Source organism: Eutrigla gurnardus (genome assembly GCF_963514095.1).
Source record: "Eutrigla gurnardus genome assembly, chromosome: 7".
Taxonomy (NCBI): domain Eukaryota; kingdom Metazoa; phylum Chordata; class Actinopteri; order Perciformes; family Triglidae; genus Eutrigla; species Eutrigla gurnardus.
The window spans coordinates 19176538-19203015 of NC_139921.1; the positions used below are offsets into that span (position 1 = coordinate 19176538).

General features: G+C 43.3%; 2 protein-coding genes across 2 annotated transcripts in view; one reads left to right on the top strand and one right to left on the bottom strand.

Annotated features, from left to right (window-relative positions):
• Positions 1-327: 327 nt before the first annotated feature.
• Positions 328-1533, bottom strand: LOC311016366 (dnaJ homolog subfamily C member 30, mitochondrial-like). Its single transcript, XM_084014010.1, has one exon. The coding sequence runs from the start codon at positions 1433-1435 to the stop codon at positions 524-526; it is 912 nt and encodes a 303-aa protein (XP_083870136.1). The 5' UTR covers positions 1436-1533; the 3' UTR covers positions 328-523.
• Positions 1534-2823: 1290 nt separating this feature from the next.
• mboat2a (membrane bound O-acyltransferase domain containing 2a) overlaps positions 2824-26478 on the top strand; it is a 37956-nt gene continuing 14301 nt past the window's right edge. Inside the window, exons 1-3 of the mRNA XM_084014009.1 lie at positions 2824-3000; positions 21495-21640; positions 24643-24720. Of these exons, the coding sequence (XP_083870135.1) occupies positions 2917-3000; positions 21495-21640; positions 24643-24720 (308 nt within the window). The 5' untranslated portion in view covers positions 2824-2916. The remainder of the gene's footprint in view (positions 3001-21494; positions 21641-24642; positions 24721-26478) is intronic.

Genomic DNA, 26478 nt, shown 5'->3' on the forward strand with positions numbered 1-26478 from the left:
AACAGCAGCATTACCAGGTTGTAAATCAACCAGTGAACCGTGGACTACATTTTTAAAGATGGCATTCATGGCACAGTGGGGAATGAATAACAGCGGTAGAGCTGCATGTCCAACCTCAATACTCTTTGAGTATTAGTCAGATAATTACTGATTTATGTCATTTTTATTCTGATTTGTATTGCTGACTAAAAAATGTCAGCACTGCTGATCCCTACTGCTGGGAGTATGTCTAGACTACACAAAAACAGTGAATACTGTGTTCCCAGACAGAATAAAGTACAGTACAATGCCAAGAGTTTTGTCTTTGGATTGCAGATTCCCAGAGGGGAGTGTAATCCTACTTTCATTGCACAGCTGCAGTGTGTTGCATTGACCCAAAAGGATAATGTAATCCATAATACACAATATGTCATTTTAAATTGCACGTCTCCCCGTGTAGTGTGATGGGTGGTGATGATTCCAGTGAGTCTAGGCTTCCTCACAAGGAAGACGTCCTCCATCTCTTCCATGTGCGTGGACGTCATCATCGCTTTAAGCTGCTCACTATGGCAACGGCAAACGCTATCAGCGCGACAACTCCCATCTCCATCATCCTGCCAATCTTCTTCTCCTGAATCGTCTCATGCTTCTGTCTCAGCATCTCCTCTCTGCGGACTCTGGTGTCTCTGTCTCTCTGCAGCTGCTCGTTGTAGTGGGCCTTGATAAACTTGTCGAAATCAAACATGCCTCCTCGGCTGTCTGCGCCCACCACAGACCCCCGGCTGCCGGTCGGGTCCTTCGCGGAGCTCCCGGTGCCCTTGGCGGAGGGTCTGGCTGTTGCGGTGAGGTCCGACTGGCTCAGCAGACCACGGTCGTATTTCTTCCTCAGCGCTTTGTTGCCCAGCACGGAGTACGCCTCGCTGACCTCAGAGAAGCGGACGGTGGCGTCCTCGCTCGCGGCGTTTCTGTCCGGGTGGTAGACGAAGGACTGCTTGTAGTAGGCGGTTTTTATCTGGGCGTGGGTGGCGGTGGGTGCCACCTCCAGGATTTCATAGTAGGCTGTTTTGGTTTTGTAAAGGGGCACAGATCGAGGTCCGTTTCCGCTGTACGCTCTGATGGACACAAGCTGCCCCCAACACAAACCGAGGCTCTTCTGTCGACCAGCGGACCTGAAGGTGCAAACATTCCTCCCAAACTTGGCGTTAATCCGGTACCGAGGTAGAATTGTCACTATTTTTTCAAACTGGGACTTTTTATAAAGTTTGTCGAGTTCAAGATAATATCGACATTCCGCGACGTTTCCCCAAACATCGTTAACAATACCAAACAGTTGTGTTACCGTTGTGTTATAATCCTGTGGAGCTCCAACGGTCACCACTGTATGTTCAGCTCCACGTAGTTCTCCATTTTGAATATCCCCCAACAGAAACCCCGCTGGTAGAGACGAAGCCTGCATTGCATTTTTACATCGCTTATTTTGACTTTCGAGGAGGTATCGGTTACATACTTTGTGTGCAAAGTTGTACGCTCGCCTTCCTAAACATACCCTGACCTCCGCCATGTTTGAAAGGAGCAAAATCAGAGAGCAGACATCCGGGATGCTGATGGTGACTCGTTTAACTGCAGCGCCCTCCTGTGGTGGGTATGAAAAAGTAAAAAGTCAAAGATTACATCATTGAAAATGATCAATATATAGATTTCTGCCCATGGTGTTCTACAATGTTGTACAGACACATACCAAACTTTTTTTTTTTTTTGCACATATATGATGAAACCTTTAAAATTGAAAAAAAAATCTATTACCATCTAACAAACACACATAATGGTACCAATCAGTTGATAATTTATTAGGTGCACATAGTTAAACTACTACTACTACTACTAATAATAATAATAACAATAATAATAATAATGCATTTTGTTTGAGGGTGCCTTTCTGAACACTCAAGGTCACCTTACAGTTTAAATGGGGTCTGACACGACAGTTCCCAATACGACATTTTCAGTGAGTGTTTAAGAAAGGCTTTGATTCAACTTTATGATAATTTCGAAGGATGTTGTTTGTGGTGGAACTGTATTGCATTATACAGCGAATTGGTTCGGTTATTTATTTATATAAATTCAGACTTTCTATGTCAAAATGACGAGATATTAAGTCGAAAATATGCAATAGCAAGTTAATAAATCATCATTTTGATTTGATCATGAGCATTTTTATACTTTTATACACATGTAAAAATGATGTTCAAACCATAGCTAGTATGAAACAACTTTTATTGTGAAGCGTTGTGCTACGTCACAACCAGACCGGTAGGTTAACAGGAGGGCTGGGTCGCCATATCTCCACCCACATTATCACCATTTTTTCATTGTTGTCATTGTCAAAGAGCCACTGCTCTCAAGATAGTACACATCGTAATCATCGTCTCTCTCGTGGTTAGCGTACACATATTGTAAAACATGGAGACGTAGGTACACAAGAGGTTAGTCAAAAGGAGGGCACTATTTATTTTCATGTAAAATCTAACACATAACACACCACGCATGCTCCTGTGTATGTCCCTTATATTCTTTGGACACCTCTTAAAACAAGAAATTACATTCTATTTTTTTTAAAGTGTAATTTTTTACCCACATTTACATAAAAACATAAAAAAACGATATAAAAAAACACCAGCTCTCGCCGACTCCTGCCTAAAAAATACGACGCTAGGTGTTCCAAACTGACGGTAGACGGAAGAGAAAGTGGCCCAGGCGTGTTCATCTCGTTGCAGTTCTGTACTCTTTGTTGGATGTGTGCTGTGGATGACAACGGTCCAGCCCGTCGCAGCAACAACAGCAGCAGCAGCAGCAGTGTATCTAACATTGCAGCAGCAGAGGGGAGTGAAGTGAACCGGAGGAAGGAGAGAGAAAGGATTTACGGACACCGACCCAAGCATGGCTACCCAAACCACTGCAACATGCACTGGATCCACTCTGTTGCAGCCAATCAGCGAAATTATCAATCTCCCTGTTGACCAGGTAGGTTTTTTTCCTCAGGAAAAACATGAATACACGAAACGGTTTGAGTTTATGATACATTTTTTAAACAGCACATTCACCGCAGCTAGCATACATGCATACGGCGTTAGCGGAGGTTGATGATGCGCAGCGCCATTCTTCCCATAACGGTAGTTTAGCCCTCATTCATTGCGGATTTACTGAAAACGGATGCACAAAATCATCGTTGGTGTTCCATTATCACCATCGGCTAGCCCCCTGTCAAGCTACACCCCAGCTAATGCCTTTTGTCTCTTCCCATCGATGCCCAGAACCTAATCCAGCGGTTGTCAAACTGGGGTCCGAAAACCCCCTATGAGCCTTTGATCTGCCTTCCGTCGGATCACCACTATAATCTGGATTAACTAGTTAAATTCCACCTAACATTCGCTTGAAGTTAGCCCTGGGATAGTGTGTATGTAGGCCGCAATGATCTTTTCCCCCCCCCCTCTCATTGCAAAGAAATCTAGTCTTATGTAAAAATGCTTTCCAAAGATGGAGAAGGTCGCCTGTAGTTGCTGATACAATATGGTAATTTAGTGCTCCATCCATTCACAGTCACCTTGGAGAGAGAGAGCCATGCAGTTCATATGGCATTATGAGTATTTTATATTCACTGTATGAATCACAGCTCGTGCAGTTTAACATTTGCAAACCTAAACCATGTCAAACGAAAGTACACCAAACAAACATGTCATCTATGGTTTGAGGTTAATTTGCTGGTTCCTCGTTGTTCGTCGGCGATGACAGAGGGCACCACACCTTGCTGAAATGGACCTCATTTCAATGTGGGCACAAAAGTTTGCTAGGCAAAAAAGACTTTCACAGACGCCTCTTCACCGCATGCATGCATGCATGCAAAGTGCATTTGCATAGCAGTGCTTTCAAAGTTCAGGAGCCTGCGATGGTGCGCGGAAGCGTCCGGCCCTCTCGGCACGTATCAGGCTTCTATGGGTTCAACGCCAATTGCAAGTGCCATGCTTACTACAGTGGTATCCTCCAATTACATTGTGATTTTCATTATTGATGATTGATTTCACATGTTATCTTGTACTCAAAGAATTAATCATAATGTATGCTTTCCAGTTGAGTGTGAACAGAGATCCACTGTAATGCCCCCTTATTGCCAGCATCAGGACAAGTAACCATTTCTTGTAAAGAGCAACCATGTTTCCTCACAACTTCGTTGTTTAGCTTGTATGCCAGCTTCCTTTTGCTGTGTGTCATCAGCAGCAGAGTTGCTTGTCCTTATCTGTACCGTTTTCCTTATCAGCTTGAGGTCGTATACAGATGCCTTTATTTCTTTCCCCCGAGCCTCATGACTCACTCTTCCCTTCCCACCGGACATCAAGCAAAGCCTTGTCGTACATAAGGTACAAGGTGTGTTCGGTGCCGTGTTTGTATTATCAACTGTGACGATACAAAAGTTTTACGCGGGTCGCTGTGGATCACGCCGCGCTCCTACCCGGCCATCTTTCATCTCTCCATCCTACCTACGTGTGCCGACTGGAATGTTTGATTATGACTCTCCACCCTGAAGCACTCCAGGCTTTGTTAGGAATGTTTCCCAGTGAGGACTCACTATTTTTAAAGTGATTTGTTCTGCTCTCCCTCTCTCTCACAAGCACGTTTGTCTAAACTTGGAAGGGAGTTCCAGTGCATGCGTCACTGTGCCTCCTAATAAGTGGAACAATGAGTGCATCAGTGGAACCCCGCGGTGTGAAAAAAGCATCATGATTGTTATAATAATGAAAGAAAACCTTTATTAAAAGTAGTTCCTAGGCGAAGCTTCTGTGAGATCAAACTTGGGTTTTTAAGAAGTTGCCGCATCTATGGAGCCTTCTAACGTAACGTGATGACAGCTAACAGAATTAGCATAACACCCCATACTTTTACATTACTAAGGTCGCTACAGCTAAGTTATTAGCTACATTACAGGCTCCTTGCCCACAATAAGCAATCATCAATGCTAGGTGTTACATGTTCTGCAATGTATGTTATGCCACTACACTTTCTATGCCCTTAACCTTGGCACCACAGCGCTGGTGTCAGAGGAAGTCAAGCAATTGCAATGCAGGGAACTGGGGAATCACCTACCGTGTCATGTATTTGTTTATTGGCACATTTGCATCGACTCTCGGAGTAACTCTCTTGGCTCTCCCTCTATTAGAGTAAATACTGGTCGGAGTAAGAGGGCGTGGTACAGCGGGCCACGCTGCTTTGTTGGACAGGTGTCACCCTTGTTGTGACGATGTGGTTTGTTAGCTTCGTGCCAACTGGGTGTCCAACTGTGTCAACACCTTCGAAATCAATAAATGGCACTCAGGTTACAGTAGGATCTGTGTGGCCCGCCGACGTTGCCTCTCGTTTCTGTGAGGCTGCTTGAGTGTGTGGCACGTCACTGTATGTTGTTAGGACTGTACGTATCCCACGAGAAAGAGAGGGAGACGGGCGTGCACGCTGCTCTGTGTCAGAGCTATAATGGGAGCTGTGAAATTTGAACTGACACTCCACTTCTCCTTCTCTCTTCTTCTGTCCTTTTCCCTCTCTATCACACCGTCAGCTTCAGTAACATGCTGTTGCTACTTAGACGGAGTCCTCCTGCACATTTGTGCACAAACGCCGCGCTCGCTCACTCTGGTTCAGAGGTTTCTTGTCTGAGAAATGTGTTTTACGGGCAAATTAAACAAACGGCGTCCATCCCAGATTCGGTTGTATTGAGCTGTTATCATCTGCATGCAATAAACCTTGTGGAGTGAAGGCCATATATAGTCTGACGTGCTGCTCGTAGCCTTGAAGACACTGACCATGTTCATCCAGGAAATACTTGAGATTTTCTCACCTGGCCTCCCTCACCTCTATTTTAAACATCCACTTGTTGGGCTACTGTTGTGGACCTCTCCACTGGACTGCATAATTTATAAGGTCATTTTACTTTCTCTTTTAGATCACCACGTGGCACACACAGACCTGTACTGCTGATCTTTAACTACACATGCCTAGTTGTTGGTTCTGATCTTAATCCCTTTAGGACTAAGAGACATTCACACGATGAGGAAGCCTTACAAGTTAGCTCACGTGATTGAATCGGGTCCGATTTTTGGGTGAAATATTCACCGTCTATGATGCATGTTAATGTAGTGCGAGGTTTGATTTCCATAATGCAGGTCGTGGCATCATAAAGCATAATATTGAGTTTCAGACTGAAATGTGGAACCCTGTTGGCTAATACGGCCTCATGCCTTGCAGTCATCAAGTGCTGGTTCATGACATTGTTCTCTTTTTGACAGGAAAATTGCCCTACAAAGTGACTCGATCACTCCCACTGAAATGTAAGACTGTAAGCCAGAAACTTGCACACTTTAATTATTTAAAATAAGGTTTGAAGACTCGGTTAAGGGTGTTTTTTTTGTATCCAGCTAAAACATCAACACAAGCTATTTATTATTTTTTAGTATTGACCTTGTGAGGTTTATTTCCTCTGAGAAGGGACTTTTGTTACTCATTTGTAGCATCAGCTGTGAAGTCCTGCCACAGCTGCAGCTGTTTCAATACGCAGCAGCTGGGCCCCCTAATAAATGACCCCCTCCTCCCCCACTGGCTTTTTCCACACGTATACAATGAACCTTAACAACTTGCTGTTTGTTTGTGAAGCTCTTCATTGTCTCCGAGTGACTGATACACACACTTTTGGTGGTGTGACTCGATGGAGTTTTGCATCCGGGAGGTGGACACCACTGCTGTTCCACAGGAAGTCTCTGCAGCAGTGTAAAAAAAGATGTCGACCACCATCGGCGCGTTGCTTGGCTAGACCATCTACATGGGATATGATGGGATTTCACCCTGAAAATGTCATGTTTCTCTGTCAGGGGTTATTTCTTTGACATAATTACAAACAGCAAATGTTTACTCTTTGGATCTGTAGGGATCATATAATGTTTTTAGTGTCAGCAATGACCTTAAAAAAAACAGCTTGTCAGCTCATTATTGTTGACTAGAGTGCGGTGGTGCTGCTCCAGAGTAATCTGGCTATCTTTGACAAATACATTACTTGTGATGCTGAGAAATGACGTCTGGTGGCTGGCACATTGCTCTCTCATGTGTTTCATGATTAAGCGCCGAAACCAAAGCTCATATCCTCATAATTACAGCGTCGCAATTTTATCCAATAGGCAGTATCGTAGCTCATACATCATTTCAGTGTAGCGACGATGCCTGGTGCATCTCGCGGTGTACAGGCGACGCTGCCATGTGGTCACAAAAGGCTCGGTGCACAATCGCTCTTCTGTTTACGTGACATATTCGATTGCAGTTTGTCACAGTCGACGGACACGTCTTTTATCACGATAACAAGCCCCCTTTTGTTGCCGCTGCAGCATTTTCCGCCGGGCCATTGTACTGTAGGCCTCCGTGTCCACACAGTGTGGAGGGGTTTGACTCCCGGCTTTCCTTTTTATCCACTGACAATTCCCTGCTATCAGCGACACACGTCCGACGCTGTAACATACCGAATGGCTGGGCTAAAATTAGTTTCAAATAAGAAGCGCGTAAAAATCAGGATGCAAATATCTCTAATACAATCAGAATATGTATCTAATGCTAACATTTTTCTTTTTTTTTTAAAGTAGTGGTATGGTTTTGGGGAGCTTTGCCTATGAGAATCCCAACTTGGCTTCCCCGAGGTCCCCCGCTACAAACTGAGTCCCCAAAGCCCCCCGGCTCAGGACGCTCAGCTGGCCTTACTTTTAAGCCCTCGGGTCTTCTCCGAGTTTCTCTACCTCCCCATTGTCTTTAATTGGATCTCTCTGGGGAGTCTTATGCCTCCAATTGATTTCTTTCCCCTTGGTTCTCTCTAATGGAGCGCTGCTGGCTGCTGCCGTTATTGTGGTGCACAGTCAACACAAGCATGCGGGATTCCTCCTGGGGAACATAGAAAGACTTGGCTGTGTCGTTAACACAGGCCTAGCAGTTATGGTTGCAAGATCTTCATAAAGGCGGCTTGGAAGTTATGATCATGTGAAAATAAAGCTGTACTTTACGAAGGCCGGTAACCAAGTTTATCCAGCACAAGTAGTATTGTGTTATAATTAATTTACGATAAAGTATTCTGTATTGACTCACATTATGGTCTGTTAAGTAATATTATTTGCTCCAGTGACTCCTTAAAGCTTCTGATGTTTTTTTTTTTTGTGTGATAATATTTTAGTATTCATAATTCTGCCTTTTTCCTCAGAATCCGCTAATTAATTGAAACCCAAAGTCCTGATCTCATGTCCTTTGTTCTACTAAGCTTCTGTAACCAAACGCAGTCTCTTCTTTCTTTTATTGGTGTTTCTGGAAAATGCAGCATGTTCTTCAGGTTTACCTTCCATACACTTGCTATTGGAAATTGAAGCCTCCTTTAACAAAGTTAAACTATTAATATATTCGTCTACAAAAAGACCTACAGTGTCCATAAAAACCACCAGCATGGAGCTGAAGGCTCAGTCCATAACTCAGTTTCATCCATTTCTATCAAATTTACCACCAGTATATACAATACAATACAGTTGTCAATGGAATTTTGAACGAGATTTGTTTTAACTTCTGGAACAAAACCTGGAAGCTCTGCTTTCCCCTCGGCTCTGAATTCACCAAGTCCTGCATTGTTAGAGTTAAAGCATGACGGCAGCTGCCATGGCTGGGGGTTCATTTCCTACTTCTAATAAATGCAGCCATGGTATTGTAAAGCCAGTATACTAAAAGCATCAGTAAAATGCCTGTGTTGTATTTATAGCCTTATGGAAAAGGTTCCGCGGTTCTTTGTCCCTTGTGATTGAACCGAAGCCGTGGGTGGGCTAGCCAGGTTTTCATACTGTAGATAAAGATAGGCAGGGAAATCTGTGCATCTGTCAGCCCTCTTCACTCTGAAGTGGTCTGCGTTTCCTCAGAAGGGGATGTCCACGTGACTCAGCTTACTAACTCATTAGTTCCACTGGTTAATGGTGTTGTGTTATGAGGGTGGATTTGGTTTCTGTGCTAAAACAGCCTGCACTCTCGACTTAGTGTACCAGTTTCCTGTTCGCATAGACGACAAAGAGGGGGATCATTTTAACAGTTTCATATTACAGGCCTGTAAATATATGATGTTGTAGATATATGCTAACAAGCAAATCCAGTTTTGCAAGATTTGCCTCTGCTATGAAAGGGCCATCACAGCTCATATGTATGTTTGCCTACTTACATAGATGTTTCACATTTCCCAGTCTGACACCACCAGTGTCTGTGATTATGGGACTGAGGTGTACGCGTTCTCTCAAAAAAACTCTTCTATGACCCAGCTTTCTGGTTCACTCGCTGTGCTTGGCCAGGAGTCTAATGGGATGAAGGAGATGCATCCAATATAAATGAGAGGACATGAATATTTATTAGTGTGACTTTGCACTGTCACTTGTAATTCCATTGAGGTGTGCCAGTAAGGGCGTTTGGCTGATTCACCTTCACGGGAACAGATAGACTCTACACATTCACCGCGCCTCTGGCTTCTTACGTTTCAGTGGCTCTGCGCTCCGATGAATGGTCAACCTGTGGATTGATCATCGCTAACTACAAGCATGCGGTGTCACCTGAGAAGTTTGGCCACTAAACGGGGAGTGACTCACAAGGTTTACTCCCCAGGGCCTTCTGAACCTGGTCACCCATGCCACAGACAACCGTCTTACCCAGGGGTCTCAAACTGCCGGCCCAAAGCCACATCCGGCTCATCCCCCCCCTCTCCAGCATAGCACCTTTTCAAACAGAAAATTCACGGTGGTTTATGCAAGACACACAAATGCAAAAGAACAACATTTAAAAACGCAAAGAAAGGGAAAATAAAATCAATTAAAATAGAAAAAAGGTAGATTTTGTAGCATTCTAAGTCAAGACTTGATCTGATTTCTATTTAAAACAGGACTGATTGAAGTCCGATTTCAGATGGGACAAATCAATACTTATTTGGCAGGTCTTCATCGCCACTCTGCTGTTTGAAAGTCAGCCCCGGCCGCTGTATTGAGTGAATTCTATCTGTATCAAATGTGCTTATCGAACACGATATTTGCAAAATGCCTCGCTGATTGTGCCCAGTCAATGAGGCTTCGACAGTTTCCATCACCCGTGGGTGCGCGCCTGCTTCTTCTCACTTACATCCGCTGCTATGTTTAAAACTGAAAGTGACCACAGAGAAGTAACTACTCGCTGAAGTTGTTTCATTATTACCGTTGCGCTCGTTCTCTCATGTAAGAGTTTGAAACCGCAACAAAAAACTTACTCTAAATGATTTGGAACAAGTGCCATGCGCCCACAAACAAACTGCATCTTGTAATGTGTTGCCCCACGTAGTCAACACCTTTTCCCTCGGCTGTAAATCGCGCTCATAAAATGGGACACGGCTTCAGACGAAGCATCCTCCAGTGGTCTTTAGGGAAGATGACGCCGTCAGCCGTGACATATCAGAGCAGCGGCGTAGTAGCATTCACCCAGCCAGCAAAAGTCAGTTGCTTAATGTGCTTATGTAACACGAGCCGAGCATTTACAGTATTTCGTAGCCTCGCAGAAAAACCTGCCTTTTGTGCTGTGTTCACTTCTGATACTTGAGCATCATCGTGAACCTTTTGAGTGCTGGATTTTGAGTGGAATTTCGGCGTGGATCGCACGTGTCTTTATAAAGCCCTGCACACTCTGCCGTAGATCAACACTTACACCTCGGTACTTGACTGCCAATTCTTCCCAGTGCGAAGTCATTTGTAGAGATGTGCCTTTTTAAATGTTTTCTCCTCGCTCCTAGCACGCCATTGAGGACTTTTGCATATTCAGTGCTGTATCATAGCAACTGACTGCTTTCTCTTTTCATCTAGGGGGTGGTTGCCAACGCTGGGAATATTCTGTGGAATCAGTGCAATTTCCCCTCATACATAAAAACTATTGTTAGTATCCAAGTCATAATAAGTCACTGATCCTGACTGAGCTAATGAGGAGATGAAGCAGCTTTTGTAATACTGACCTTTAGTTGGGACTAGTGCAGCATTAGTGCTTCCAGTGGGATATGGCATGTTTGTATTGTTTAGGGCGGGGGCTTCAGATATTGTGCTATTTGTCTGAGTATCCTCTTGTGTCTCATGACTTGCAAGCTTTCTCTAAAATGACAAACAGGCGGTTGTTTGAGAGCAACCCATGTGTTGCATTGCTGGGCAAAAAAAGGCCTCCCCTGCCAAATCCATCAAGCTCTTGTGGATATAAATGCATGAATGATAAGAGTACCCAAGAGGGCTCAGCATTCATTAATAATGCTTTGTATTTTTTTGGTGGAAGTCCTTGCCTCTGTGTTTCGATCGCAGAACAACAGGAATGAAGCCCACCAGTACTCAGGAACCACATTGTTGTTTTCCAGTTTTTAATGCCACGAAGTTTAGAGAACCGTTAAGCTTTTAGAGTGTGTACACCTTATATTCGTAATTCATGTGTGTGGACCATCAGCGAGACTATGGATCAAATAATAGAGCAGGGGTATTCAGCTTTATTGCTCAAGGGGCCACATTTTTAGAAAGCAAACCCACTCGACCCCTTTCTGGCCTCATGAATGAACACCTATTTGTGTTTATTGGGTACAATTTCTGACAGACACTCTAGATATATTACACATATTTGTCTTCAAAATGTAGGATGATAAAGATCCCTATGCTCCTTACCACAGTTCTATTTTGAAAAGGGGGACCAAATATGAGGGATACTGAAAAAATATTGTAATTTAAAACAAATTTAAACTGCATTTCTACACCACCTAAACTTTTGGATCACCTGCACTAGTCTTGGTTAGATAAATTGAGTGTGCCATGAAAACCAAAGTATGCATCCAGAAAGGTATAGAAAGTTTCTGAGCAGCAGACTTCGCGTGTAAGAGGAGAGGTAGAGATGGTGACTGAGATTACTCTGATCAGCATGGGAATGAATGAATAACAATATAATAGATCTGCTTTAAAAAAAGAAAACGGGTAGGAATTTGTTTGTCAAATATGTGTGATTCATAACTGCAGAAATGTGTTTGAAGGGGAAGAGGCATGGGCAAGTGTTGATGTCTTCAACCTGCTTTGGCCCCATGTGGGCATTTGTATATACTACAAACATAGTGTATATGCGCACAATGCAGGATACACGAGACCTGTGGGAGTAGATATTTCTACCGGGCTCTTTTACACCTGCATACACTGCTGGATTGTGTTGTCATTCTGATCACTGATGTCTGAAAGCAAAGGAAACGGCAGCAGTATCTGCTGTTAAGTCTGGGTTGGCTCTGAATTTGGCCACATTTCCTGAGAATACTTGCAAACCTCTCTCCCTCCGTCTATCCATGCAAGTCATATGATAAATTTGCAAGTCAAATTATAAATCAGATGGCGGCTGGCAGCTGTTTGCTAAGAGTTACGTTGTGCATACCAAAAAAAAGAATGCTCTTTGCTTATATTTTCATGCATTCACATTATTCATCACTGGGGAGGAGACAGACAGCATACATATATCTTAGAGATAATGTCAGCAGTAATTGAATCAATTTATTATTTTTACCTGCTGTAAAATAACGTGTCATAGCAGAACAGACGACATCTATCATTTGGACCCACTGCAGACTATTTCTTAAACATATTTCCATTTCCCTCTGGGTCTGTTTGTCTGTCTCTCTGTAATGATGCCAGTAAATCTCTTGTATGGCTGGCTGCACGTATCGATAGGCGTAAGTGGTGTCAAGCAGAACTCTTTAATAAATGTTAAGGGAACAGTAGAAGAAAATCAAAGACAGACACTGGAGCGTAAACAGTGGTTGGGCCAAATCTGCAAGGCCCACACAGGACGTTTTCTGCAGAGAATATAAGCTCATTGTGCAAACAAGATTTTGTGTCCTCTCTGACATACTGTGTGCATCACGCCAAGGTCACGTGATGACATCATTTCATGGTTACACCAGGGCGACTGCTCAGAGCGCAGGTGACGTTTTCTGAAAGCAGCAGCCGTAAACTTTGCTCAAGTCGGGTTCACGTGTTTACATAAAATACACACACACACACACACACACACACACACACACACACACACACACACACACACACACACACATTGTGAGCGTAGTTCTGGCTCAGTGCTGCTGGCTACCTTGTGGGGAATGGCTGATTGTTTGGCTATTAATAGCCGGCCTGGCCGTGGAGCCTGACGGAGATCTGTGGATCAGCTCAGAGAGGAGAGCACAACACTGCAGGCTTTAAGACGTGTGTGTGTGTGTGTGTGTGTGTGTGTGTGTGTGTGTGTGTGTGTGTGTGTGTGTGTGTGTGTGTGTGTGTGTGTGTGTGTGTGTGTGTGTGTGTGTGTGTGTGTGTGTGTGTGTGTGTGTACATCAGTGCACACATCCTTTGTGCTGTCAGTGTGGCATTTTTTCTCATGATTTCCAGCGTCGACGCAACTACATATTTTAGCCTTTTGTGATTGTAGTAAATCTACAGCTCTCCTCTGTGTAAACACACACACACAAAAACAGCTTTAAATTTAGAGCCGCCGCTCCATCATTTGTATGCAACCAGTTTCATTCAGCAGACAGGCTCGAGACTTGACAGCGCTTGTCATTTGTGTCCGATTTATGCCAAGGATAGTGCTGGTAGCATATATAGGCACACGTGTGAGTGTGGAAGCACACTGGCAGACATTTGGCTGCTCCCGTTTCTTTCCAGCCGAGGATAGGCTTGAATGGCAGAAACGCCATTATGTACCAGTCGGCTTCATTTTTCCGTCCACATTTTTGATTGAAGACTAAATAAATCACTACATAAACCACGCATGTACTAGTAAGTATCATATCCCTACATTTTGCAGTCTATTTCTGAATCTCGCGTTCCGCTCCATCCACACCCTCCCTGACATTTGCAAACACTCTTATCATCCGCTGTTTTTAATCCTCTGGAGGAATTAAACATCAGTGTGCTCTCTCCTCCGAAGAAAACCGCTGACAATAGGGTTGTTGCAGGTTTCTGTCCACACTAGAGACCCCTCTAAGGAGGATCAGTACATTTCGTGTAGTGTACCATATCCGCTCTACGGCCACAGAATAAGACCGAGTTTAACTTCAATGGTTTTAGTCCCTCCCTCCACTCTGGCAGCAGCGCAATCTGCATGAGTCATTGTGGAGTACAGCTGATGGAAATGAAGTGAGTCTGTGCCGAGCGGGACTGTCGTGTCACATGGGCTGCGCCGGGGGAGGATTGGGGGAGTGGGGGGAGGAGGGGTGGTGACTTAATGACATGGAAAAAAGGGTTTTATGCTAATGACCGTCTAAATTTATCCCCCACTTTGTGCCGACACACATACACACACACACACACGCAGATGAAGGCACACATCCACCGACAGGCACCCACCCGCCTGTGAGTAAGGCTCGGCTAGGGAGCCGCATTCTGCTCTTTGCAAAAGGAACTATTTTAGTCTCTGGGTGCTAAACATGGATCATGCACCGGTGGGAGAAGAGAGGAGTACTATATTTGAAAAAGTGATATTACCACAGTAGTGAAAGTCATTACCTAAGCAAAGAGCTATCTCATAGGAAAGGTGTCCTGCACCTACAGAGAGCAGGTCAGACCCGGCAAGCCAGTTGTATTGAGATATTTATCTGTCCCGGTTTCCCATGGGAACCTTGTGCACTGCGTTTCCTCCGTGCCCCTGATCATACACCGCCTTGCACAGACTACTAAAGGTTAGAAAGTGTCTGTAAACAGGTTGGTCAGATTGGATGGGGATTCTCATGTGCATGACCCCTTTTAGACGATTGGATTTACTGAATGAACGCAAGGACGCTGCACAATTTTAGTACTCTTTGCATTCACACCTCCTGAGGTTTGTTCATTTGTAGCCACGCAGGCATCATGGCTCTGTGTCTTTTTGTTGCCGGTGGTGTACCATCGTGGTCCAGACTATAGTCTGCCAGGCTAGACTGCTGTTGAGTCGACACTGCTTTGTGTTTTGCGCTAATTTGCGAATGCCAGCGTGCTAATTAGCAAAATGCTGGCCCGCCACACTCATTAACAAACATTAAACCTGCTCAACATCGGCATGTCGGGACCGTCACTGTGACCGGCGAGTTATTCACGCTGGCGTTAGCCTTTAGCTCAAAGCGCCGCTGTGCCCACATACGGCCTCATAGAGGTTTTTATTTTGTTATCGGAAAGGAATGAGGAAGCTATGCCCAGAGGAAACGTGGAGCGTCATCCATCTGCTCCCTCCTGCGCCGCCGAGGCATCCTCTCTTCACAACCTGGCTGCAGCTGCTCTCCAGAGTGACATGTTCGGCTGATGGGTTAGATTTGAACACAGGCAGGGACAGAAGGAGAGGAAAAAGTCATTTGAGTGAAAGGGGTGCTCATTTCAGGACGAGGAAAACAATGCGAGGTGGACGTTTAAAAAAGAGGGAGAACATGTCCTGCACATTGTATTTCCCTCAACAATGAGCTTCAGGAAGCTGGCTTATCTCTGTCTTCCACCACATCCACAATGACTTCCTCCCTCAGCTTCTTCCCTCCTGCCAGTCTGTGCGTGTCGGCCTGTAATGTAGCTTCTTAAAGCGGAGTCGAGCCCCCGTGCCACAGCCACCACGAGCTGCCTGAAAGCATATTGCCCTAATCATTCACTGGCGCCTGCCACCCATCAAAGCATCTGCCCGTTGTCTGTCTCCCTTCCTGTGTCTCCGTGATCCATACGCACCGTAATGACAGGCAAGCCTGCAGAGATGCTATCGTCTGGTATTGAGATAAAGTGATGATGATGAAGAGGAAGGGAGGAAAGCGCTTCGGCTGTAGGCAAAGGGTGTGTCCTCACCAAGCCGGGCCGGAGTGGTTTATTTGAGCTTTTAGAGTAAATATTGTGTGAGTCGGGCCGGTTAAGGCAGGTGAAAAGAAAGGAATAATATCTGTCCTCTGCCAAGCAAACTTTAATTGAGTTTGTTAGAAGTGAGCGTGGACTTTTGTTTACAAGACTAGGATTGCTACTAATTGTATAGTTTCTTTGATTTATTCCGTGTATTTGGTCCTCACCCTTCCCTGTCTATTTTTCTCCCAGCGACATTTTTTTAGAGGCTTTCGCTGCAGTGCATTTATCCAAAATAGTGGCTTTTCTTTTTCCGTGGCTCTTCTTACAAACCACTCCGCAGCACAGATATTCTGCCTTACATTCCGAAACGAAACGAGCGCTACCCCAGGGTAAGGTTGACTTCAGAGTGAATCAATAATGGAAGAGGAGATATCCATGTATTATGAATGAAGAAACAGCCTGGCACAGGAGCTTGTCTATTGCAAAATGTTTATTCAGTAAACTACTATCCGAACACTGGCGACAGTCCGAGGAGGGAACACGCTTCGCCCCGTCCTGTGAATTGCAAGAATGTTTTTTTATTTTTTTATTTTGTCTTTCAGATCTTTTTGCTTTTGCCATGCGCCGCATTATCTTACATTACTGTAAAGCATGCGCCCGTGAGGCGGACAGCGGTTGCAATAATTCCCACCATTCTTTTCACTGACGTGGAAGTCGACCTTAATGTGAGACCAAAATCACAGCCAGGATGAGCTGGTGTCGGTGCAGGGTGTAAATTAACAACCGTGAATGGAATGTAGCATGTGAACTACCATGAGGTCTCCTTCCATCCAGTCACTGCTGCTCAGACTGGCAGAAACAGCTGTGTTTACTTCAACTGGGCATCAATTCCCAATGTCTACTATATCACAGCATTTTGTAGATCTCGTGGCTTTAAACCATTCAAAAACACTGAAGGGCTGCTTTTGTGGCTTTGCAGCGGCTCTTCATGATATGACAGCCGCAGGTGGCTTCATGGAAAATGTAGAGCACCTCTCCACCTAACTGTTGTGGAAAACACACTTGCATTGATTCTAAGCAAAAAAAATAACATATATGACAAAAGAGGACACTGTCAGATAGATTAATAAAACAACTGCACTTAAACATGTTTCTGTTATAGCTTTAAACTAAATAATGGAAATGTGTGTGCTGTGATGAAAATGCATCTTACCAATGAAACGCATCTTACCAATAAAAAATCTTACAAGGCCAATTGTGAAATAGTTGACCGTTTCGTATCTTCAATAAAAGAATGTTAACACTGATCGGACACACCACACCTGATTTAGCTATCAGCACATTGCAAAATCTGATACACTTTAATGGACTGGGAAACAACTTTCTAGAGTATTTGAGAGTCAAATCTGTTCCAGATCACTGACAATTCTTTAAGCAATTATTTATGCTCCATAATGAAAATGTTGCAACTGTAAAAGAAAATGTCATCTACTGTATTCTTCATATTACATCAAACGCAGAGCATCTATAAAGAGATTATTCACAGATGATAAATTGATTAGTCAGAGCTTTTTGCCACACAGGCAGCTTTCAAGCCTATTCACCCACGGCTCAACTCTGCTGCTGACTTGAACAATACAGTTCCTCTGTCACGCCCCTTCCACTCTCCCACATGAAATTCCTTCCTTACAAAGCAATGTGTTGATAGCCAGGGAGGGGCTGCTTTCGCTCTCACCCACTCCATGGCTCTTGCGAGGATAGCAATTGTAGCACGTTGAGTTCAACACGTTCTCATTTGAACTCTTTAACCGACGAGGGCTACTGGATGAGATCCGTCTTTGCTGCGAAGGAAAGCTTGATTCATGCCGTTACCATCCCAGAATGTGACATCGCCGGCTATTTCTGCCTCTGTGGCTCACGTTGATAAATCTGTGACTATAATAGGGTGCGGGATGTTTGCTGCTTTGCAAACGAGCAAAGTCAGTCATTCTGTGCGCATGGCACACATGCTGGCAAGTCAACTTTAAGTCGAATTCAACCAACCAGCAATGTCCTCCTCACGACGAGAGCAGCTTGAAGTAATCAAAGCGTGAAATGACATCCGCTGCTTGGGATCGGGTAAAACATTTAAAACTGCATCATGTGAAAAGATGATGCTTAGTTTTTATACTTATCATGTCTCAATAAGCCCAAATAGCAAAGGGAAATTAAAAATGCAGACCAAAAAAAAGCTTGGGTCTTAAAGAAGGAAGGGGGGCGTTTTTGGAGGTTAACCTGGGTCAAATTTTGGGTTGTTTGCCTTTGATCCATCACAGCCAAATAGCTGACTGCTAGTTTGTTTTTAGATACCATGATAACTATTATTTGCAGGTAGAATGACACACCTTGATGGCAAACAGTGGCCAGTAATTACTTAGAGATTGTTGGGTTTTAGTCTAGCTCAGACAGTAATATCAGGACCTGCTCACAACCTTTTGTTTCCATGTCATTTGTTAATTATTCTCACACGAGGCCCAATTGTTCCTCTCTTGAACAACACCAGCAGCCGTGTCAATAACAAAACAAAAGAGGCTGGCACCTGTCAGTGGGTCTTGTGTGTGTGTTTGTGTTTATTTACACAAAAATCCCAATATGGGCTGCCAAATGCCATCTGATATGATACCCTAATGCTGCAGATGATTTGTTGCTAAATCTGTTGGTCGTGCAGACTAAAGGACCTACATACTTAAGGCTATATCTGTCCCTTTCTCTCATTAATCATGCAGGATCCATAGATAATGGATGGAGCGCATGGTGTCTGTAGCCTTTCACTGCTTACTGGCCAGACGGATCTGTTAACATGACCTATATACATAGACGGGCCATTGTGCCTTCAGACATGCATCGCTGAGCGGGGCATCAAACAAACATGAAGGGTTCTTAGTGTCACCTTTAACAGTATTTAGTGTAGTTTTTTTTTTCCCAGTTAGTCTTGTGTCTGCCCTCTGCTTCTCTTTCGTCCCAAATGAGCCCTTTTTAAATCTCTATAATTTAGACCGTTTTATAAAGATGTGGAGTCACTGACCATGTATGACCACAAATATGGGGTGATGTCATTGCACTGGAATAACGGCTCTCGAGTTGCAATTACTAACATTGGCCTTGTGTGTTATGTCTGTGGCTATTTGTATTTGGGAGACTGAAAGCAGAGAGGGCTGGTTTAGAGAATGGAGAATTCAATCTGGACGCTTTTACTTTGTGATTGTGTGTGTGTGTGTGTGTGTGTGTGTGTGTGTGTGTGTGTGTGTGTGTGTGTGTGTGTGTGTGTGTGTGTGTGTGTGTGTGTGTGTGTGTGTGTGTGTGTGTGTGTGTGTGTGTGTGTGTGTGTGTGTGTGTGTGTGTGTGTGTGTGTGTGTGTGGTTAGACGATGAGAGTGATTAACAGCCCGGCCACACGAGACGCATAGATCCTTAATGGCAAGGCGCATCAAACATCATCCCTGACTAATCACTGTTAATGGCCTGAGATGACATATGCAGACATATACACAAACACAACACTGCATATTACCTACAGCAATGATGTCAGTGAGTGATAATTGAACAAGGCTGTCTGTCTACGGAGAGGCAGGCCGTGGTTGTGATGGTGGTTTAATCAAAAAACTTTAAGGTAATCAAATTTACAGGATAACGTGACCCAGTCAGATCAATGGGACATAATGTCTACTGTGTATGCCCCTCTTTTATATCCGACTCCATATGGCTCAGGATAAGTGGAGATCAAGTATGAGTGATCAAACAGAAAGGTTTCCATTGTCCTGCCCTCGATGGATCCAGTCAATCTCACTATTAAAGCCTCTTTGCTGTGCCATTTGGAGACATTAGGAGATGAAACAAAGGTCTCAAACCCAGCTTTACTATGACCTCAGTGAGACAGACACATAGACAGACAGACAGACTGACGGTATTTTCTCAGAAATAAATACAGGGCTCAACACTAACTTTTAGAAGCGGATGCCTGGCTTTTGGTTAGCAAAACTGAAAATAACGCTTTAGTCACATGATATTTTGAGTCATACAGTTACTGTTTGTTATGTGTAGATCCTTGTATCAGTGGCAGCTGGTGAATTGTTCTTCCGGGGGGGAGGGGTGCACTTTTTTGGGTTATAAAAATGTAGTGATTATAATGCAGGATAACAAGAAAATGTGCTAAATGATGTATTACTCATTATCACCAGTAGGATAAGCTTAAGCACACATGTAGAAATTGTACATCTTTTATTTTTTATATGTAAACTTTGCCCTTCTGTCCTTGACTCTATGGTTAAAGTCTAGGATCTCCCTGACACGTTTCTGTTCCATAGAGAGCATGGCCAGTGCACTTAGACGATCTGACATTGTGTTCCTGAGGAACGAGGCTGATGAGGCTCTTCAGCAGATCCACACACATGCAATACGTCACACGACCATCGCCGATGACGTCACGCCGTCTCTGAGTCTGGTTCCGCAAGGTGTAAAACGCCTACAGTCTCTGAGAAGGAGCCCTGAAAACGTTCCCTGTGAAGAGCTGCTACGAAGCCACAGCATAACTCATTATTGCTGTAGAGGAGTGACCATTTTCGCCTGTTATTTACTCCGCCTCGCTGCCTTCAACGTCCGTCGCCTCACGATTGTTATGCAGGTCGATGAACGAACCATTTGCTCTCTGCATTTTGCATGGCAGGATATGAGCCTCATATCCTGCCATGCAAAATGGTCTGTAAAAAAAAAAAACGGATGCTTGTGGGCACGCAAGTAATCACACCAATGTACATGCAGCATTGTCTGGTTCAGGTTCTTACTGTTACAGTAATAGTATTAGCAACAATTCTTTAAAAAAAATCTATTTATTTTAGGGTTTTTTGCTATTATTGTGTCCAAAAGGATGTTACCAGAGCTGAGCTGAATATAAGAAGATGGATTCATAGAAAAGTGTGATATAGAGTTCTTGCATTCACTGCAGAACCATATGTGAGTGAAACCCATCAAACTGTAGATGCCTGTTGGGCACAACTGGATTTACTTGAACAATAATGTGGTTTTGGTTTGTTAGAATTAAAATCGATCAAATGCATTAGTTATCTACAAGGTGGATTTGTTTTGCAATCTTACAGTTAATGACCTTGAGAAAGAAAATCAATTTAGTCTTTGTAGCTAGCTAATTAGCCACGAGTTACAGTTTTATGCTGAAGCCTTTATGCACATTTGGAACTTGTCACGGTCTGGATAACGACTATGCTTGTGGCACTCATTTCTATTTTAATTTGCACTGTAATTATCGGTGATTATATTTGCACCTTGTGGGATCGTCAAGGAAACATTTCAGGGATAGATAGACGCCTTTTAATGATACTTTCATGCAGCTGATATCTGGGATATGTCTTGTTGTTGTGCATTCACAGTTCTGCTATTATCCTCTGTATCTCTACAAATTCCACAGTGCACCATACGCAGTGTCCCTCTTCTGATTACAGTGCATTTCTGTATTCATTCATCTGCATTAATATCACTCTGGTCCCAGATCTTGGCATAGGGACAGCTCCAGCGATCAATCTTTTTTCATTCACCCTGATGTAATCAGTTACATTGTTGTCCCTCTGTGCAGGTTAATTTTGTGGCATGTCAGCTGTTCGCCCTGCTAATGGCCGTGTGGTTTCGGATCTACCTCCACCCCAGTAAGACCAGTCCTTTTATCCGACATGTGGTGGCCACTCTGCTGGGCTTCTACTTGGCTCTCTTCTGCTTTGGCTGGTGAGTCACTCCTCTGTTTATCCCGCTGCTCTTTTCTTGTCATCGCTGTCCTTTACACTCTGCTCCTTCCTTCCTCCCTTCTTTCCTTCCTCGGAATTTATTCCTACAATATTATTTTAGCGGGATCCTTTTCCTGCAGACTGTGACGATGTCCCAATTCCATGCTGTTGTAGATGCATTACTATCCTGCTGGATCGTTTGAAAGGATGTTGTTAATCTCATGGTTCGGGTATTGGTGGATGAAAGGTCATGTCTTGTTATGCAATGAAAGGAAATGTTATATAATGAGGTGTCCACTTCTGCCTCAGTTAGTGATTTCCTACACTTCCAGAATTTGTCATAAACCACAGAGAATGAACTTAAGCCTTTCAACAAAACAATACCCGATTATTCTTTAACTGACAGAAAGTTAAGCAAAAACCTTTTTTTTTTACTTTTTAGTGTTTTATTTTAATACACATAATAGTTTATTCATTAACCCAAAATAAGCAGGTTCATTGATAATACAAATTATTATTATTATTAGTTTTATTTTATAATAGTCTTTCTGTTTGAGCAAAAGAAACGCATCCCCTTGGAGAAACACAATAGTTTTAGTGACTGTACTACATAAAGGTCACATGTAATCACCAGACAAAAGGCTAAATAGAAATGGACTGAATAGTAAATATCGTATTTGTACTCAATTTGTTCTAACAGAGTGGGTTTAAGTTGAGGGAACCCAGGCCCTGATGTTCCTGTGGCTTGCTAGGATGCTTGACCTCTGCAACATGTGAAAGGACAAACAGCTACTGAGAGCTCCTGTTGGATTTGGACTGAAAACATATGACACATTGTTTGATAATGAAATGTGAGGAGAAAGTGTGCATTATAAGGCAGTAAACGGCTACATTCATATAAAGAAATATGACTTAACAAAGTGGGGCAATGGAATCATTTAATGTGAATTTCATTAATTGCTTAAAGGGGCATCACACAAGATTGGGAGAATCTCGATACCTAAGCCCGCAGCTCGTAGCTAACGGTGCTAACTGCTAACTATGGCAAACGTGCTGACAGAGCTAACAGTGTTTACCTGAGGGGAAAGCGACGGGTGAGTGATGTGCTTCCGCAACGACTGTAGGTTGGGATGGCGTTATAATCTGTATCCGCCGTATGAGAGCAATGCAGAGCGGCAGCTGTGAGCTAGTCAGTGGGGCATGCTCGCACGCACCAACATGCCAGTTGCATGTAAATTGGCTAAAAATAATAAAGATCGTAGGCTAATTCAAGCAGAACGTGTTATCGCCACACCTGAGCAATTCAGCAAAAATATGTGCATTAAAAATAAGGAACTGAAACATTAGTTAAAGGACACTAGTAAAATAACTGTACTGTAGTCGCTGAGCTGTGAATGGTCGCTGGTTCAACAAAACAACTATTGTAAAAAAAAAGATCTTCTGAGGTCGACCTTTAATTTGAAAAATACCACCATTTTGTCATCCTCTTTGCACAAATGGGCCAAACAATCGATAAATTACATCTGTGAAAGCCTGCCCAAGAGGTTTATGTGCTGGAGCAATAAAAAGAGCTCCTTTAAATAACCATAAGCAGATACATTCAACAAAAGTAGCACATTTATTGTGCTTGGCGCAGTGCTCCCAACTAAGTATTTTAAACACTAATTACATGAGTAACAGTGTTCTTATAACTTAAACGTCTGATTTTACAAAACCCAACCATATAATGATGCAGAGGTTTAAATGAGTTTTTCAAAGGGATGGATGAAATTATTTGATAAACATCTCAACCAGAGTTAGGCCATTTACAGCCTTGCAGTGTGTGCATGTTTATTGGTTATAGGATCCCAAACGGCCCCTGCCAGTGCAGCTTCTTCATGTGAAATGCATGAATGCATCTATGCACACGCACACACACACACACACACACACACACACGCTGTTCTTTCTTAAAGGGCACCTGGCTGCAGCCCCAGAGGGTCTGCCTCACCGATGCTGCAGATGGTTTATTTTAGGATGTATTCCCTCTCTGTCAGATGCACAATCTTCTTTCATAATGTCACTGGACAAAACATTTGAACGGTTGAAACTCCTCCGTCAAAGAGGACTGAGCTCATCTGATCTTTTATTGACGCGGCTAACTGATAGTTTGATACAACCGGTCAGAATTTGGCAATGTCTTTCGATATATATCCTTTCTCTCCCTTCATCAGATGCATTCTTAACCCTTTTATTTGCCGAGCAGTCCATTTGATTCGCCCGGCTCGTGCTCCTTTGTTCTCTACCAAGCCCCGACGCCCTTGCCCTCTTTGTTGAGTCACTGCTAACACAGTGTGGCATCTCTCCTCTCCTGGAGGGACTGACGTCGGGAGCAACACAAACCGTGCCCTTCAAAGACCCATCTGGTAGCTGCTGCCGCTGTTGAGCTGCACGTTTGTGTGCTTCACGGGAAGGGAGAGAGGTGGACATTAGTCAGAGCTGGATCAACACACACACACACACAAACACACACATTCATGCACAAGTCACGGTAATGGTGTGATGTTAGGAAGCTTGTAGCTGGAAGGCACGGGAATCAATTAAGAACATGATGGTGTCTACGCCCTGTGACTGCAGAAGACATATTATCGGTTACGAAGGTCTGACATCACATGGCTGATGGTGTGACTGGGGTTTCGTTATGCTATTATTTCCTCTTTCTTAAGACTTTGTAGGATGACAAAGCAGGATGTAGATGGTAAGATAGAGAGCAAAGAAAGTCTAATATAGTCTTGTACAAGGAAGGGACATCTGTGTTGGAAGGAACATGTTTTCCAGTCAATAACAAAAACAAAGTGAATGTTTAAAGTTGTATATGAGATCCATCCATCCATCCATCCATTTTCTACCGCTTATCCTGTATCAGGGTCACGGGGGGCTGGAGCCGATCCCAGCTGTCATTGGGCAAAGGCAGGGTTGTATATGAGATCAATAAAGTAATTTATGGCATCTGTCTCTCCATAGGTATTCCCTCCACTTCCTCGTGCAGAGTGGTCTTTCCTACAGTATAATGGTCTTTGCTGGCCTGGAGCACATGCACAAGTAAGTACACGAATGTAATGCAAAATCTGATTAAAAATGTATGGAAGGTTATTTGAGTCCTGGTTCCTGGAGGTCACAAAGTATTGAAAACCAATGTTTTCAACTGAAAATCAATGGATGTGGGTATTTAGGGGTAGTGTTGATGGATTCAGCTCCTATTCTTGATATTTTAGTGTTACATATTTGAATTGTACTTATTGTGTTATAAATATGCATAGTGACTACCCTCTACTGCTTGAAACCAGGCTATCGCAATTGAATATGTGGTAGAATATTAGTGAAGAAGGGTAGAGCTCTAGCCTGTGAATTGCTAATGCTGATTGCTAACATGTGCATAGCTAGCGCTAATGCTAATCGCTACACATACCTCAGCCTTGCATCTAAACTACATTTACATTTACATTTAGGTCATTTAGCAGACGCTTTTGTCCAAAGCGACTTACAATAAGCTAGTTTAGCAATAAACTAAAATTCATAAATGATGAGAAGAGTTTATACTGTATTTTGTCACTATAACAACCTTAAAAGCACTCACCTAACCATCATTAGCATGCTAGCGATTAGCAATTGGTGCTAGCAGTTAGCATAAGCCAATTGAAAGGATAACGGCCCTCATGAGAGGTTAAAAACAGTAAAGTTTGTCTACATGTTAAAGGAACGCAGTTCATATGGTGTCTTTTTCATTACTGTATCATGGTGGAATTAGCAAACTCTCTAGATAAATAGCCAACTCCTAAAGATCAAGCAACTTAACGCTTCATCCACACCAGCCGTGGCAGGTGGCTCAAAAAATTGAGGACAGGAGGAAAAACAACAAACAGTGTCATGTTATTTGGTTATTTCTCTTAGATGGAGAACGACAGGTCGAGGCAGAGGCAGGACGCACTGACATGTTCATGTTTGCAGAGGCCTTTGAACCCACTGCCGCAGGATTTTGCTTAACAAATGAATTATTACCTCAGCAGGTTGTGATTTAACTGGGGCTGTGTGCTTTTGGTGACTTGCAGTTGCAAGCATGCAATTTTGAACTTGAGTTGGTGGCATACTAAGACGAGGCTTTCTAATATTTCGCATTATGTGCATAATGTATATTCATATATACAGGAATGTGACTTTCTGGGAGTCCTTTTCTCTATACAGTTGTTTACGCCCTTTTTTAAAATATTTGTCTCCTTTTTGGTTATTCTTATGTTCACTTTAAAAAAAGAAAAAGTAGAAACTGCCAGTTTAAGCACGAGATATAAACTGTTTACATTTTAGTCTACTCTCAAAAACAAACAAACAGAATTTCAACATTTCAAGATATGAAAGAAGGCCTTTGTTGAAACTCTCACCCAACCCCTTTTTACACCACCTTCTCAGGAATGCATCCTATGTCGCATCTCCATCCCTGATCTCCTCGCCATGTATCCATATTTAGTTTTTACAGTATTAACTAACACACTGTAACCCTTGCTAATGATAATACTACTGTATCGAGTTAGTCCGTATGATGGGGACTATATATGTGTTCACCTCCAATTGCACTATCTACTCTGAGATTTGCCTTCTGCACTTTGGGAACACCCTGAACCACTCCCAAGACCAGTGCACTGAGGCATGACATGTATTCTCTATTTGTTGGTGCTCAGATACCCGACCCTTGGGGTTGGGCAGTGTGACAGCTTTGTGGAGTTGCTAAAAGCTCTGTTCTGGACTGTGGGAATGGCTGTGAATGTATAGTCGGCATAGTGTGACTCTTTAGACTGACCACTTTGT

Bases quoted from the DNA above. Each gene is read 5' to 3' on its own strand.
- LOC311016366 (XM_084014010.1), bottom strand. From the start codon at position 1,435: ATGCAGGCTTCGTCTCTACCAGCGGGGTTTCTGTTGGGGGATATTCAA.